Raw genomic sequence first — 16,997 nt, forward strand, 5'->3', positions numbered from 1 at the left:
AATTACAAAAACACAGGAGTAACATGTTAAGTATTACACATCTTAATTATTTATTGATTTCTGACGATTCTCCATCAATAACTGTACCCCTTCCTCTTGTGCAGAGGGCTAAATTGATCAATTGTATCTTGTCACTAGCTGTATTGAACAGTGTATCTATGTTTGCACTGCCATTCTACAAAATATGCTCTCACTCCCACTGTCTTCATCAGGACAGAAGTCACTACTCTTTTCCAGATGTGCGTTCCTGTGCACCAAACAATCTTGTTATAGCATGGATGAGTCTCAATTATTAAAGTTAGACTCCATGTTCAACTGTCTGGTATCTATTCTCATGTTGGCGTGCATCCAAGTTGTGTGGTTCACTGCGAGGCTGTGTTCCCAGCGTGGCTTTTTCAGAAAAAGGATTATTCCTGTGTGGGCCACTCTGCATTATTCATCAATGGCTTGTATTTCCCTCGTCTGATAGGGCTTGATGTCCACGCCGTGCTGGGACCTGCTATTCCTCTTTAGTCGACTATGGAGTCTAACATCAATAGTTGAGACTCAGTCAGGCTATAACAAGAACATTTGGAGCACAGGATCCCACATGTGGGAAAAGAATAGGGACTTCTGTCCTGATGAAGGCTATGGGATCAAGAGCATTCTCCACCTGCTCATGAGGCCGAAACACTTTAGTGTCAACATAATTTGTAGAATAGCAGTGTAAACACAGATACACTGTTCAATAATTCTAGTGACAAGATACAATTGATCATGTTAGTCCCCCACTCAATAGGAAGGGGTACAGTTACTGAGGGAGAGTAATCAGAAATTAATAAATAATGAAGTCACATTACTGCTGTGTCTTTTTAATTGTGTTACTGTAAATCATCTTTTTATGTAAAGTTTTCATATTGATTGTGTTATTGAAATGTGATATGAAGTCTTGATGTAATAAAATAATATATATTTGTATAAGGAACATTTCAAGCAGAACTAGATCTATCCATTATCACGCTGGTAGTCATGCTCCGACAGCTACCTTTCACACTCCATGATCCGTCGGATAGCAGTCACTGTGATGACGCAAATGCAGGTGGTTCTCAGACTTGAGAAGTGGTGTTATTCATTCAAAAAGGTGAGCACTGATGTCAGACCTAGTCTGTAACATGAACATAATGGATACATTTGTAAACACATATTGCTGCTGACTTTCAGGTTGTATTGCACAGTTAAAAATAGTGGCTAAGTGGGCATGATTGATTTGCACACCCCCTTTAGAAGAATACTTTTTTCAGATGTTAATGATTTTGTTGACTTTTCCAAACCGTCCAAAATGTTCCACAGAAAATGTAACACCAACCATGTATTAGAAATGTTTACGAAGTAGTAGGCCACCGATGATAAAGGGTTACTGAAGAAACCCAGGGCATTGCTGGAAACCATGCCCTATCAAAGTGGCCTCTGTGCATGGATATTCTCAAGGGAAACTTAACAATATTATCCTTTTAACCTAAGACATATGTGAGAAATGTTTATTTTTTTATTTTATGATATAATGTGTCATATTGTAGTTGCACACAGGTCCTGTGTCCATACCCATAGGGCACTGATCCTGGTGCATGGCCTCACCATGCCATGGCTTTGCATAAGCTAACTAATGGTCTTTTGGCCATGCCCTGGGCACTTCCAAATCATCCAAATGGCCCATTGTGAATGGCATGTGGTCATTCACACTTGCTAATCTTACTGGGGCAGGGCCACTGGCTCTGCCCTGGGAATAACTGAGCTTACAGAATGTCGCACAAGGCATTGCATAGACCATGCCCACTGGCTTTTTAACAGCGCCCGACTATGCCCAATACACTGATATTTGGCCCAGCCCCAGGAACAACCAAGCCACTGAATAGGCCCACTGACAAAGTCGAACAGCAGCAATCTTCAAGCCACTAAATGGACCGGCTTCCCAGGGACTTTGTTAATCATACAATGACGGGTCTTCCCCCGGAAACCCTGAGATTTCTGATAGAGACGTTAGGGATGGCCCATGCTCAATGGCTAATGTTAAAACAATAACTGAAGCACAGACAACCTATCACAATTTAGACAAGGCAGAAAATGTCAATGAAAGAAATGCAGGATTCAGTCTATAGGACTTTTTGTAAAATGTGTAAAATATCCTACGGGCCATATGGAATTACTTTCGAGATAAAGACAGCATTCATTCTGGGCTTCTTGCATAGGACATTTTCTGAAATATTAATTGAAGAAGACTTTCTGAAGATAATTAAGTTAAGGATGTGCAGGATTCGAAGATCAATCATGCTCTACAATAGAAAACATGCAATGGCAACACTTCTGCAATCCTGTTAATTACTGCAAGCTGCATCTAATGTTTATTTGTAATATAATGTATAAGCAAGAATGCAACATACGCTGAACATAAACAGAACATTCAATATTAAGGACACCGATATCACAGTGGGAGATGATAAACATTGAACAAAACACATATTTATGTCTGTAAACAAGTGAATGAGGTTAAGAGATGGATTAAAAACTATGATGGCTGACTTCTATTGTATTCAGACATTCTCTGTTATCCTATAAAATGGCCCGTGTGATACGTTGAAATGAACATTAGGGTTTGTAAGTGCAATATGCTAATGTAATTCGGCTACATAAGACTGCATACAATAAAAGTGTTTGCTTAAAAAATAATTAAATAAGTCATAGTATTATGTATGTTGCTTACATTTTGTGTAAATGAAAGGTAGTGTTTAATGTTGATGATACATCTCATACCGAAAAGCAAAGGTACATACCTTAACTTTGTATTGAAAGCAGGCAGTTGCCATGGAATGATATAACCTCCACGAACATGAAGATTGATGTGGTGCCATGGAGCATCTAGAACCTTCCACTGTCCTCTCTCGGCAACCTCGGCCCCCTGGAAAGAGGAATTCATCACCGCATATCTTTAAACACATTTCAAATTCGTAAACGTTCACAATTAAATGGTTCTTTGTCCATAGTATGACATGACAGCTTGCAATGGGGTCAGTTCAGCAAATGTTCGTTCAGCTGGTGCTTGGAAAGTGTGCATCCACCATCAGCAGTAAAAAAGGAATTCTGCACATTGCAAAGCCATTTAACAGTCACCAGATGTGTCCTTGCACAATTGTTGATGTGCGAGTGCAACATGAGCTGCACACAAGCTGGTTTAGCTTACACAGATTGCGCTCAAATGCCAATAAGCAAGGTTGGGTGCAAAGTTGCCTCTAATTATTTTTCTCCAAGTGCAGAAATGGTTGGGGTTTGTGCCCACATTATTTTCCATGTGCACAATTTACTCACAATGCGAGCCACTTTGTAAGCATGTATATTTAGTGAGCTACCATCTTTGAAGAGTTTGGAAGGTAGTTGCACCTTCCCAAGCAACACACTTCTTTACAGATCAGTGTAAAAGTTGCATGAAGGAACACTTTTTCCAAACATTTATATGTGATTATAAGGAGAGCTCATCAACCAGTTCAAGAATTCAAGCTCCCCCATAGTACCAACCAAATGTGCTCCTGTGTAGAAGGGTGTGCACAAAAAAACATTGTATGTTCATTATAAAGATTTAGGTTTAATTGTGGCTATTCATTTGTAGACATTGCTCAGAGACAATACAGCAAGTGTTTTATGCCATTGGGAAAAATGCTTATCACTAAAGTGGGTTTAAAAAAATCAGATGTGATACAATATTTGCAGATGGAATACTGGCAACTAAAAGGAATGTGCCAAAAAACATGCCAATAGGAGTTCATGTGCCACTTTAATGAAGTAGTACAAGGACCAGCAGTACATGCCTCAATGTATGTAAGGATGTTAATTGCATCAGAATAACTGCACCACACAATATTCTGATCAGAATTTCCGGGGCCTCTGCTTACTATTCATATTATGTTGTCCTGTGGTTTATGACAACACTTACACAAAATCAGCCTTTCAACTAAATGGCTTATAGATTTCATGAATGTTTTACTTCTTACAAACCGGAAAATTGTGTGCAACAAAAACAGGAAACAATGAACATATGGGAACCTACACCCTGTTTCAACCCACAAAGCTCCACTGATGTATCCAAATCAGTGAAAATCAGGGCAGTGGCATGGGAAGGAAGTCTAATGTTACTGCTTGATCTCAAGAGGAATGTTAAGGGTAATGAACATATACGTCTTTGCGCCTGGAAAAATAATTTGATTCCAATCAGTGAGTACATTCTTATCAAAGCCCTGCTTGAAACCCTGACATAGGAAGTGAAATGACAGGGCAATTGCCATAGTTTTGGCCACGCTTCCTCACCATGACCAAAACAAAATTCAAAATGAGCCTTCCTCAGGTTTCTAATGGCGCCTGTTGAAGACAATCACAAATATTAGCCTTTTATGTTAATAGAAGCCTCTCTTCTGCATTATTATCGGTTAAACCAGATGCATGGGGATGCTAGAAGCAATAAACACAGAACACATGATTATACTGAAAAGCTCTCAGCAGCTGAACAAAGTAATAAACAGAAGGTACAGTTTCCAAGACTGTTACTAGAGTTTCATAACCACTAGCAAACAATCGCATTTCCTTTGCTGAACTTGTTTTTTGAAAGTTGCTGATTTTTCTACATCCAGAAGGAGTGTTCTCCTGTGCTCTTCCACCTGTATCCCTGCCAGGCTGGCATCCAATACTAGTGGACAGGTCTCTTTAAAAGGGATTTTAGCAGTAAAACACACTGGTATATTGGTATAGCTATAATACTTTGCAGGCAAAACATATTTAAAGCCTCACTGTTAATTACATGTTATTGTAATGCACAACATGCCTAAAGGCCTCAGTACACAGAAAGACAAGACCTGGTCAGAGAGAAGAAGAGAGATCAAAACGAGCTGGCAATAAGTAGACAGGGATAGGTGACTAATCATTAGTGTTCAAATAATATGTTTTTAGTGCTTTCTTGAAACTGAAAAGACTCAGAATGTTCCCTACGTCTGGTGGAAGAGAGTTCCATGAAAATGGTGCATACATTTGAAAGCAAGTGCCACCAAAGTTCTTCAAATTGTGTCTTGGTACACAAAGTGTGATGGTCCCACTGGAGGGAAGAATGCACCCAGTTGTTGACTCAGACATCCAGTTCTGGTACCTATGAGCCTGATAGTCATGCATTTGTACGTAAGAGTGGACATTTTATGTGAAATGCATTGGCTAACTGGAAGCCAATGCAGTGCTTTCTTTGAGTCTCAGACATGGGCTTGTGCACACAGATTGAAAACCGCTCTAACTGCCCCATTCTGGCCAGTTTGAAGAATTTTCAAACTGTGTTTGGATGTACCTGCAGGAAAACTATTACAACAGTCTAACTGAGAGTTAGCAATATCATGGATCTGCACATGCACAATCTTGAAGTGCATAGAAGATTGTTTGCAGCATACCCCACCCTTATATTGTTGTGCAGAATTAAGCAAGTGCTCAGTTAAATCCTTTTTGTAAAGCAGAGAGTTACATTATAATTTGTACGGTCGATGGCCAATGGAACGCTGAAAACTCGGAAACGATGCAGATTGTGTGGAAGCCTTTCTAGCTGCGTATCCGGCGCCCTAATACTATATATGAATAATGCCAAGCATAGTCCATTTTCCCTTACACACCAAGTAAATGATTTTGCAATGTTTCTCTCCACTTATAAGGAAATGTCTGCAATGCTAATGTAGGGGGCTCCGATCATGGCATTTTGCCACTCAAATTCCTTCAGAGCGCAACTTGCAAGAGGACCTCTTCAAAGAGCGTGTGTGAAATACGCACCAAGAAATGGAAGCATAGGTAGAGGTTACACATTCAGTAGCCTACCTCCTGACAGTCATTGTCCAATATTTGAGCTGACAGTTGGGTTACATATTGTGGGTAACACTTTGCTAAGGCACCATGAGTAAGACATTGTTGTGTTTGAATGTTATTCACACTATAACAAACATAAAACAAGTGGATGTAGGTACAAGTATGGTAGCCTGTCACAACGCCATAGTAGGTGGAGTCAAGTTTGTCTGGTAATATCTTAATGTGCTTTGGGGCTGAAATTAAGGTCATAAGGTATAAGTATTTTAGAGTCAAGTATCAGAGTCTGGGTGGGGAGGGAAAATAATTTGGGTAATGTGTGCAGGCATAGCTTATATCTGCTTGTTTCATATGAGTTTGTAACCTCTTGTGGGTGTATTCTGTTTTTAGGGTTTTGAAGGTCACACTTGCATACTACAGTAATGTAAATCGGCTAGACCAGACTAGTTAGTGTAATTTGGCTTTATTTTGAGAGAACACAAATGTAAGGTCCTGCTGTGGCTTGTGCCTTATGAAATCTTTTTGAAGAGGTCGGAATTGTCTGTGTGTGCTGCTAAAACTTTTCTGAGCAGTACCCATAAAGAAGCTGGGCAAGGATATATGTGCCTAGCCTAGAGGCAACATGAGTTGTGTGTACACACATGTTTATGCCTCCTACCCCCTCAGATGACACTGCTAAGACTATGCACAATGAAAGGTGCAATAAAAAGAGCAGTCAATTCTGATTGCTTTTTGAAAGACATGTCATTTTGAAGGGCAGTTCTTTAAGGCCTGTTGGCAATATATGTACTTCCTTTGAAGTTGTGTCACCACCCACAGAGTCAGAGGAAGCCTTTGTGTAGCCGGGTTTGGGGTGTGTGCCGAATAATTATGCATTGAGATGAGCATTCACACTGCACTCCCAATTCTCCTACAACTTGCAGGCCTGACCTTTTATTGCCGATTTGCGTGCTACACCTGTGTAGGCAAACCCTCCTGGTGTTGTTGAGCAGTTGGTCACAAATCTCCAGAGCATTGCACATTTGGGACGGGGGGGGGCCTGGTGTGTTCGACGCAGTAACAACCAGAAAAACAAAATGCCAATATGTGGCAGAATTCATCATATTTGATTAAGTACACGTTTATTTTATTTTACCCGAAAAACAAAATGATTGCTAAGTGTTTTTGTTGTTTCAAACGTGCTGTCCAATCTCCATTCTCTGTTTAGATTTGGCAGAAAAGAACATTCTTTAGCTAAATGTACCCATTCTTGGACCACCTTCCTGCGTCTATGCTTCAGTTTTTACACTTTGTATGCCAATTTAACAGTCTATTATTTTAATAAGTGCCAAGGAGGAGCATGCTCATCCTTTGTGCATAGACTTGCATAATAGCCTGTCCCTTAAGGGGTAAAATGGACCATCGTGATTATTTTGTTTGTCAGGATTGTTTATTATTCTGCCCATTCAAGGTAGCTGCTCTCGTAATGTTTCATAAAGGATTGTTCTCTTTGTTCCATGTTTCACCATGTTTTCAAAAAATATGTTTTGCATTGCTTTTTCTTAAAATGTAGCATTCATCCCAAAACACTTGAGTTGGGATCAAATAAATGTAGATCGTTTCAAGACTTTGCCACTCCACTGCATTTTTAAAGGACACCATAACTAGAAATTGTTGCAAAAAGAGCTGCACTTGAAATAAGATGTTTAAATAGCCTTCCGGAGAGGTATAAACATGTAGTTTTATCCCAGGCCACTTTGACCGTTGTACGTGGTCCTACACTGTAACACATCCTTTAAAGATCGTGCGAGTTCAAAGCATTTCAGAAGGTCACACATGGACCTGTTGTTTTTCTGTGACAAGCGTTTAATCTTATGCTGTAGGTTTGAGATGTGAACTGTCCATTACATGATGTTTTTGGTAGCGTAGCAAAATATTTAGACATTTAATTTGTATTAATAGAACGAAAGAGTTTTATCAAATACCCTCTCCCCCCCCCATCTAGATTTAGAAAAGTTTCATGGTTTGAGTGGTACTGGGGCCCGATAGTCAGCAGAGTGAGAGGGACTTGGGGTGTGGAGATGTTACATGATGTGTGTGCCCTGAATACAGGATGCTGGCTGATTTGCATAAAAACAAGGTGCATTTTGGGAACATAAGAATAACCACCAATGTGTCAAAAATGTCTCTGCTGGTATTTCAAATGTTCTTTCCTTCTGAGCAGGCAATGCACATTTAGTATGGTGTTCATTTCCTCTGTCAGAATAGTCACGCTGACAATAAAATATACAGTTTTAGCCAGTTTGTTTAAGTTTGGGCTGTTGAGCAACGGACCACTTTCACATACAGTCTGTGAAAATGTGTGCTGCTCACCTGCACACACAGCAGTTCGGGGTAGAGAGCTTACTGAACTTGGGAGGGTTTGGGCCTTGTGTCTACACGGAACAGTACTCTGGCAATACAGTTTTTACTGTGGTGCTGCATTGCTCTGCCTTGTTCCGGCCCAATTCTCCCATGCCCTTGACATCTAGGGAGCCACATAAATTATATTGCTACTGTGATGGTTAGTTTTTCACTGTTGTCATACAATCTGGTACTTAAATGTGCACAGAACATCTAATGCTAAAGGGGGTCTTTGCACTCAGCAATCAATGCACACTTCATTTTTAAACATGCAAGTAGGTGGAGCCATTGCTGCCAATGCACTTCTGATGGAAAAACATGGCAGACATTTGAGGAAAATGATGTGCCACCAATAGAATATATATTATCTGTCCCCATATATTTGTACCAGGGCAGGTGCTGATTGTATTCTCCATCCCCACCCCTCATGTCCACACACATCTTTTAATATTGTAGCAAATAACAGTTACTTGTTCTGCTGTTCTTAGAGACAATAAAGTTCACAATGTGTCAGAGCACTGTGGTTGGTGATATAGGCGTCTATTGCACAGTGAGGAGAGGCAGAAAGACATAATGATAACTTCAGTAGAGCCATTTTGATCCTCAGGCCAACATCAATGCCACCTCCATAGGAGGACACATTTGCGCTTCACAGTAGGAAGAGGCTGACACCGGTCATTTTGCTGAAGAACAGCTCATGGGATTGTGCACTAGCCAGGATTTCGAGCCCTTTGTAATAAGGACACCTAGATATCCATATGCAAGGAACATGCAACTATCCATAAACTCAGCACGCAATAGGTTATAACAATGGATGAGAACAAGCTTTAAAGAATTGTATTAAGGAGAATATGCCAAGATTACACTTAAGAAAGGAGTCTAAATGTTCCCTATATCTGATAAATGCTGCAGCAGATTCTCACAGATGCCTAAAAACAACTTGGGAAGAATAAGTACAATAGATATTTGGTCTATTATCTCGTTTCCGATAATAGATACATAAACAACTGTAACAGAGTACACACATTGTCATGATAAATTTTGGAATTAGATGTGTAACAGTTCACTTACAGTGTAAACATCAAACCATCGTGCATTTGGAAGATATGCGTTGACTGCCTCAACACCACTCTGCAAAACAAATGTGACTGATTAAAGGTATTCTCAAATGCCAATAGATAGCCGTTAAAGCTTATTGTAAACATGCATGAATACTATTAAAGCCTGACTTACGTCTAAGACTGGACTTATCAGAAGTGCCGGTCCCCACAAAAATTGTTTATACACATCCCATGTTTCTCTTTCTTCCACGAATCTAAAAACGGATAAAGAAAATCCACCATTGAGTAACTTCACATTAAAAAGATGCATTCATTAATTTCCTAGACAGGTACATTTGTTTAATTGGATAACTCATTTCTTTTTTAAAAGCGTGTGTGCCACGGTAGGTACAGCTCCACTTCAATTTAATTACATGGAAATGACACATGCAGCAGCAGAAGGTGTCATTTAATATTATTATCTAGAAATGATGTGCACAGGATCATATTTTAAAATAAATGTAAATGTGATAATAGTGAGTGTAAAATGTTAATATTACTCCAATCTCAATAGTTAAGTATACAGCCAAGTTCCATAAGAGACCACTTTTGTGGAACTCTCTCTTCCCACTCAACAGTGCATCGAAGGTCTCTGATCTGAACCTTACCCATTAACCCACTATAGTGGTTCGGATTTGCTGACAGGTACTGACCCGTTGAACGTCATTATGGCTGGTGAATCCAGCAACAAATTGTGTTACAGCAGTAATCATCCATGCATTTTGTCTGGAGTTTGAATAGGTATTTTTTAAGTAGTGACATAAGACAGTGGCCATTTCATAAGATAGATTATAAAAACAAGCTGGCACCAGTGAGAAAGGAGAAGGGAACTACCAGTAGTCTCTTATCCATTTCCATGACAGTCCATGACAGTCATGATCGGGATGAGGTATGTAGGCAGCACTGTCAGTAGTGTGAAGTAGGTACCAAGGGAGTGGCATTTGCTGAAGCAGGCTTAACAGGCAAGGGGCATAGTGGGAAGCAAGATGGGGTGGGTAAAGGCAGCAGGGGCCTACCGAAAGGTTGAGTAATGGAGGCCGAGGACGCAGGTTCAGGAAGTCATCTCAGTGATTCAAGACCACTTGTTGGTACTCCTGATCTGCCTGGACCTTCTCTCCAGGTGCTAATAAGAAATAGATTGTTGGAAGGTACCGTTTGCTTTTCCTGCTTGCCTGCTGAAGACAGTCTTAAAAAAGGATCTATATCCCTGCATTATTTACTGCCTGAACAATCCCAAAGGATGCATACCACTTCCAGTGTCTTAACTCAGGGACATGCCAGTTGGGATGATTGCTGCAGCAGCATTGGTCCAATGGCATAGATTCAGTTCTAGATGATCTGCAGCTATACACAGTGGACAGTCTGTGGAGGGTCAATGAAAAACTGCCAGGAAACGCTTGCAACATCACATATGACAAAATTTTGGTTGTCACATATCACATTAGCAATGTTTGCATGCACACAGGCAAAAGTAGGGATAGCTGGGTTTTGTTAAGTGCATTCAGAAGAGACATGTTTAGGGCCATACCCAGTGGTTACAGATCATGCTATTGCACATGAGAACATGTGGATCACTAATGATTACAGAGGATATTTGGATTGTGTCTGAAACCTAGAAATAGAAAACACACAATTCCTCATTCGGACTCAATGGATCTCTACTACATCTGAGGCACGGATGGTGACATTCAAGACACTCCACTTGGTATTTTTGTTAAAATATTGTCTATCTATTTCCCCTTTATATTGAGGGGAGACATGCATAGTGTACAGTAGTGGTTCATGCACAAAAGGGCCATTACTGACAATTGTATTAATTACTTGAGAAAGATGGTGAGAGGATGGGCATTAGAAATGGCCGCCCCCCACGTCCCCGCATTCCAATTCACAAGGTTTGTATTGTGTATTGAAGGGAGGTGCTTATCTAGCTTTCCTCTACCTGAATATCCATTACAATACTTAGAGCATGTTTGCTATTGGCTGCAGTTCTTTGTCGGGGAGAGAGCTTTGCACTGATAGCCCCTGTTGCTTTCAGAGAAGTGGAGAGGATTCTGGGCAGACTCAGAATTCAGAACACATTTTAGACCTGGTTGGTTTAGTCCCTTGTGAAGTCCTTTCTAAGGGCACGTTTGCTGTTGGTCGCTGTTCATATCTGGAGGCAGCTGGAGTTAAAGAGTATAGAGGTACGCTTCAGATTGGTTTTATTTGGTTCATATTTCATTCCATGAACTTTGTTTTGCCAAGCATCAAGTGCCAAGAGTACTCATTGTTCTTTTGTAAAGTTAGATTTTTAATTTGAGACTGTTGACCTCGCCATGGTTCACACTTGATCCTGCTTTTATATTATGCTTATCCAGACGGTTAAGCAGTGAACAATGATTTATTGACTCACTTTTTGCAATGGATGTTGTACTTATTGAATTTTGATGTTGTGCTGTACTTTGGCCTTTTCAGGATCTAGCGGAAGGTGCAGTTTGGGGGCTTTAACATGGGTCAAATCTTCCTTGGCATAGGGGGTATTTATAATCTGCCAATGATTATATGTTTGTTAATAGGAGATTATTAGATAGTTGTGAGGATTTTCAGATTGGGGAAAGTAAATTGAGCAACCACAGAATGTTGCTTGCTCCTTTTAGAATCAAAATAGAAGTTAAGAGCTTGACTGTCACTTGTAATTTAAATGTAAATAGTAAACACAATCGTGAAGTGGAAGGACAAGAAAGTGGAGTGTTTTAATAAATGATGGAGCATATTTGAAAACAAAGCTTTTTCAGAAAAAAGCTACTATTCTCTATCAGATTCATGATCAAGCAAATAGGGCAGGATCGGCAGCCATTGTTTTACGTCCCCCAGACAAATAAAAAAAAATAAACAACATCCTCACAGATTCTATAAAGTTGTACAAGAACAGAAGTGGTGGAGACAACAATTAATTCACAACATAAATACAACGCAATTGCTATGAAGGTGAAGGAAACTCAAATTTAAAAAAGCAAAGACTGAAAAATTGGGGAAAGCTCATCGTCATCACTTATATCAGCCGGATGGCAAAGTTATGTTAAAGATTGTCACTAGTTAACAGGTTGTTAACATTAGGTCATTATTAATGGATTAAAATCCAAACAAACAAATATGCTTGCTAATCCCATCCCGTTGAAAGAGTGGATGCATCATTTTGATCCATTGTGTCGTAAACAAGAGGGCATTCAACTTCCCTGTGTAGAGTCGGGCAATGTTAGTTGGAGCCTGAATTTTAATATTGAGGATGTTGAAAGAGTGATTATGCGGGCTGGTGGGTCCCATGCAGATAGTATTTAAATAATCACCCAATCATTGGTCTAGAATATTGTTTGTGTTTTAGTTAACAGACTCCTGAGACATGGACAAATGCTTTTGTTGTCCCAATCCACAAAAAAAGGAAACATTGTCACCGTCGAACCATCGTTCTATTATGTTGATAGATGTTGATGCAAAGTTATTTGCAGGTCTTCTACTTGAAATAATTGAAGACTGGGTGGCAGAAAAACATATATTGGCTAAATAGCAGATGGGATTTAGGCGCTCTATAGTCACTGACTGTAATGGTTTTCTTTTGAGATGCATTCAGAAATGAGCATGGAGAAAACAGTACACCAACATTTGTGGTCTCCTTTGACCATTCCACAGCATTTGATATGGTGGACCGTGCTGTTTTATGCAACAAATTAAGGAGATGGGTAATTCCATTAGGCTTATTGGAAATTTTGATTTACCTAAATGAAAACATTACAGTACAGTGAGGGTTAATGGAAATGGTGTGATGTCCAGGCGGGTGGAAACTCATAATGGTCTGCGTCAGTGGTGTTTCCTGATCCCGTGCCTTTTCAATCTTTATGTGGCAGACATTGGTGAGGTATTAGAGGAGGCTGCCTCTATTGCATCAAGGATTGGTAAAATCGAATTAACTTGGTTGGCTTATGCTGATGACATCATCCTCCTGGACAACACACCCACAGGATTGCAATGCCTCATAAATGCATTTGCACCGTGGATGCAATAAAATGGGTTGCAAATGAATCCTTGTAGGTCTCGTGTTGTGAACATTTGTTGTAAAAATAAGAAACGCAATTTTACTTGGTTTGTGAAGGAGACTAGACTGTCTATAACAGATAATCTGAAGCATTTGCGTGATTATGTAATGGCTTGCCCAAAGAAGGCCTATCACAGGGACAAGTTAAAGAGGACAGCCCAAGCTTTCGGTGCACACATTGCAAAGGTGAATGTAAAGTATGGTCACTTTACCTTGATTCATGTGATGAGGTTCTACTTGGGTAAGGCAGTCTCAAAGTTGTTGTATGGGTTAGAGTTACTGCTATTTTGAATTTTAACTGAGATGGACCAATACAAAGCAATTTTGTGGTGACAAGTGTTACAGTGTCTGCCAACATGTTTTCTGATTGCGGTGATTAGTTCTGTTTCACACATTTTTAACGTCACCGCCATCATTGCTGTATGCAGATATGGGTATTTTTAGAAATGACAAGCCCTGGATCCCCCGCTCACTGCTTTTAGAGAACAGTGTTTGAGTTTTTATTGAAACTGAACACTACTGTAGAGACTCTTATTAAAGGCCGAGTAAAAGTGAAAACCATTGTCCAACTCTCTGACTGGATAAATACTCAGGAAGTCATTGATATGACATGATGTGGCATTTATAACGCACCTGTATACAAGTGTTTCTTGGGAAATATACAGTCATTTGGGTAAGGAACACAAAAGGATTGGAGTTTTGGAAACTTTTCTGAAGATCTTTCTAGATAGGCGATGGAGGGATAATTTTATGAGGTTTCATTTAAATGTTTTGTTGACTAATGAGATTGTATATTTTAGATGGGCATACCCCGAGATTTAATGTACTGTAGATGCTGTAATGATTCATATGCAAGGGAAAATGTGTTTAATCTTTTACTACAATGTCCTGCTCCGTTGCAATTATGGATTCAGTATTTTGCTAAATTCATACAGAGTTTAGCATGGATTCAAACTGAGCTCATATTGGAGAATATGTTGAGAGATAGTTAAATGGCACTTTCACTGGCTGTATTGTGATTTTTGAAACGCATGCAATTCTTTTAAAGTTGTTAGAATTGGATTGTATGTATTGATATAGGGAGAAGACTATATTTTATCATCACGGAAAATGTATATTAATGGGTGTGTAATAGAATGTTGGAGGATATAGATGCTTACATTTTAGTGGTAGTGCACTGATGAAATGTTTGCTGGCATGTGCAAAATTGTTATGTATTGGAATTTTAGGGGATATAGATGTGTACATTTTAGTGGTATGGTTTGGTAATTAAACTGTTTGCTATCATGAGACAAAATTGCAAAGGTTGAATGTAAATCATAAGCAATACAATAAATATAAGAATCTTCCTTGAATGTAATGGTTGATCCTATTGACACTGGCTCCGATGACCTACAGGAACTACCTATTAGGACATGTAATGGTGTGAATATTCGTCAGCTGGATATGTGTAACAGGTTTACATCAGGGTGTGGGACCAAAATGATACATTTCTTTAAAGAAGTATTTAAAAGTGGAAGAATATTTTGCCCATAAGATCGTCTATTTTTGTTTAGGGAGACTTGAATATGCAAATCATCAGAGCTATTTAGAAAATGTGCCGCTGGATCTTTTTTGTCCGAGAAATTGTGGGGTCTATGAGGACAATATTACTAAAATATATCCCATCATTACAAAACCTAGTTCCTAGCTGTAATTTAAACTGTGTAGAAAACTCCCCATGGTTTGAAAAATAGTGTAGGTTAGTGAAACAGTGGGCCTCATTAGGGGCCCAGCAGTAACCCTGCCGGTTCTACCAGCGGGTTGCCGCCGGACCCGTAAAAATATACCAACGCCTGACTTCCCGGTGCCATCGGCTTATTACGAGTCCAGCGGCTGGGAAGTAAGTTGATGGGACATTTGTAAATCCCCATTCTCACAGAGTTCCATAGGACTCTGTGGGAATGGGGACATTGAAGCACCAGCACCTTTGTTAACGGTGCCAGTGCTTCCATGACGGCTTTGTTACCGTGACCGCTTCGCATGGCAGGTTCAGACCTGTCGGGTACAGCGGCTCCGGCAGTCAAACCTGTAGTTTGCTGGTCCAGAAACAAAGGTGCCAGTGAGCTCACCGACACTCTTATTTCCAGACCAGCAAACTTGGCATGAGGCCCAGTGGCTTTTAGATTGCATGAAAGATCAATTTAGTCATAATGGGGATACAATTGATATGGCCAGGCATAGTTATAAATATTTGATTTACAAGAAAAGAAATGATATGCTGATGATAACTAGGATAGGTTGCTACAAGCCATCTGAAAAAATAATAGTGCACCATTCTGAAATTTAGTGTCAACTTTGTTGACAGAAGGTATTTTTTGCATGGTAATATTTCTGAAACTGTGTGGTTTATATAGCCATTTTGAAGACATGTATTATTAATATAGATGTTATAGGGAGTTAAATCATTTAACCCAAGATATGAAAGAGGCCTCTGCAATCACCTTTGGAAATTACTCTAGAACAGGTTAATGCTGCTATAAAAACACAAAGGATTATCGCTTTCATGCCCTGCCAGGAAGGCGGACATGGACTTTAACAACCTGCCAGCCAGAGCTAAGGGAGGAATGAGTAAAACAAGGTCCTCAGCTCGGGCTGTGGGCCGTTAAAGGCCATGTCCACTGTCCTGGCAAGGCAAGAAAACCATTTGCACCCCGAGGCCTCAAAATTGATGAAGAAATGTGTCAGAGTGTACCCAGTGATTCCATCACTGGAAATAAACAATGAGGTGGAAACACTATTTTTTTGAAGCCATTATCTAACACTTTCCCCAAATATTCTCGGACTGGAGTTTGTTTATATACTTGCACCAGTTCTAAAGTATGTTGGGAATTGGATAAAAAAATATCGTCTCCCCTCAATGTTTATTTTCTCGCTATGAAGTCATACTAACCGTGTCAGAGCTGCACCAGGCTGAATTTCCTTTTAATGTGACAAAATAAATTAAAGTATGGAAAAAACATTGGAGTTCAGTAGAGCAATTTTGTACAGAAAATTCAGAAATGTTCTGATCGGGTCTAGATCACTGCAAAACAGTGGGGATTCTCATATCTACTCCATCCTGTACCCATGGAGGTGCTAGCTGGCACAAGAGGAGATCACCTCAGGTCATAGTATATGACATGAGTGGAAGGCAAGTGAGCGCGGGGTGATTGAGCACATATCATCTTTGTTCATTTACTAGTTTCTGAGTGCTTGATGTAGATAGTGACAGAATGACAATCCAGTCATCGTTAGAAATAGTGACCAGAGTTTGCAGTGAACCTGGCTCTCAACCCCCCATACTACCCTGTTGCCTGCATCAGTCCCTGATCCAGCCTCCATCATGCCTGCTTGACCATGTCTTGAGCACCCAAATTGAAATGTGATTTGTTTCACCATATTCGATTGCCTATGGACCTGTGCATCCTAACTGAACTGTGATGTGTTACTGCATTGAATTTGCATATGGCCCTGTACATCCCAATGTAATTGGGATGTGTTAATGAATATTGGTTTCCTATGTCTCTGTGAACCCTAATTGAATTTTGATTTGTTACATTTTTTGTCAGCTATGG

At 39.8% G+C, this 16,997-nt stretch overlaps 1 protein-coding gene across 1 annotated transcript in view; it reads right to left on the reverse strand.

Annotated features, from left to right (window-relative positions):
- Window positions 1–16,997, reverse strand: part of SI (sucrase-isomaltase) — a 1,019,699-nt gene that overhangs the window by 35,453 nt on the left and 967,249 nt on the right. Inside the window, exons 64-66 of the mRNA XM_069618482.1 lie at window positions 9,466–9,547; window positions 9,304–9,363; window positions 2,808–2,932 (exon numbers count right to left, since the gene is read on the reverse strand). Of these exons, the coding sequence (XP_069474583.1) occupies window positions 2,808–2,932; window positions 9,304–9,363; window positions 9,466–9,547 (267 nt within the window). The remainder of the gene's footprint in view (window positions 1–2,807; window positions 2,933–9,303; window positions 9,364–9,465; window positions 9,548–16,997) is intronic.

Source organism: Ambystoma mexicanum, chromosome 10, assembly GCF_040938575.1.
Source record: "Ambystoma mexicanum isolate Mex_15411 chromosome 10, UKY_AmexF1_1, whole genome shotgun sequence".
Classification (NCBI taxonomy): Eukaryota; Metazoa; Chordata; class Amphibia; order Caudata; family Ambystomatidae; genus Ambystoma; species Ambystoma mexicanum.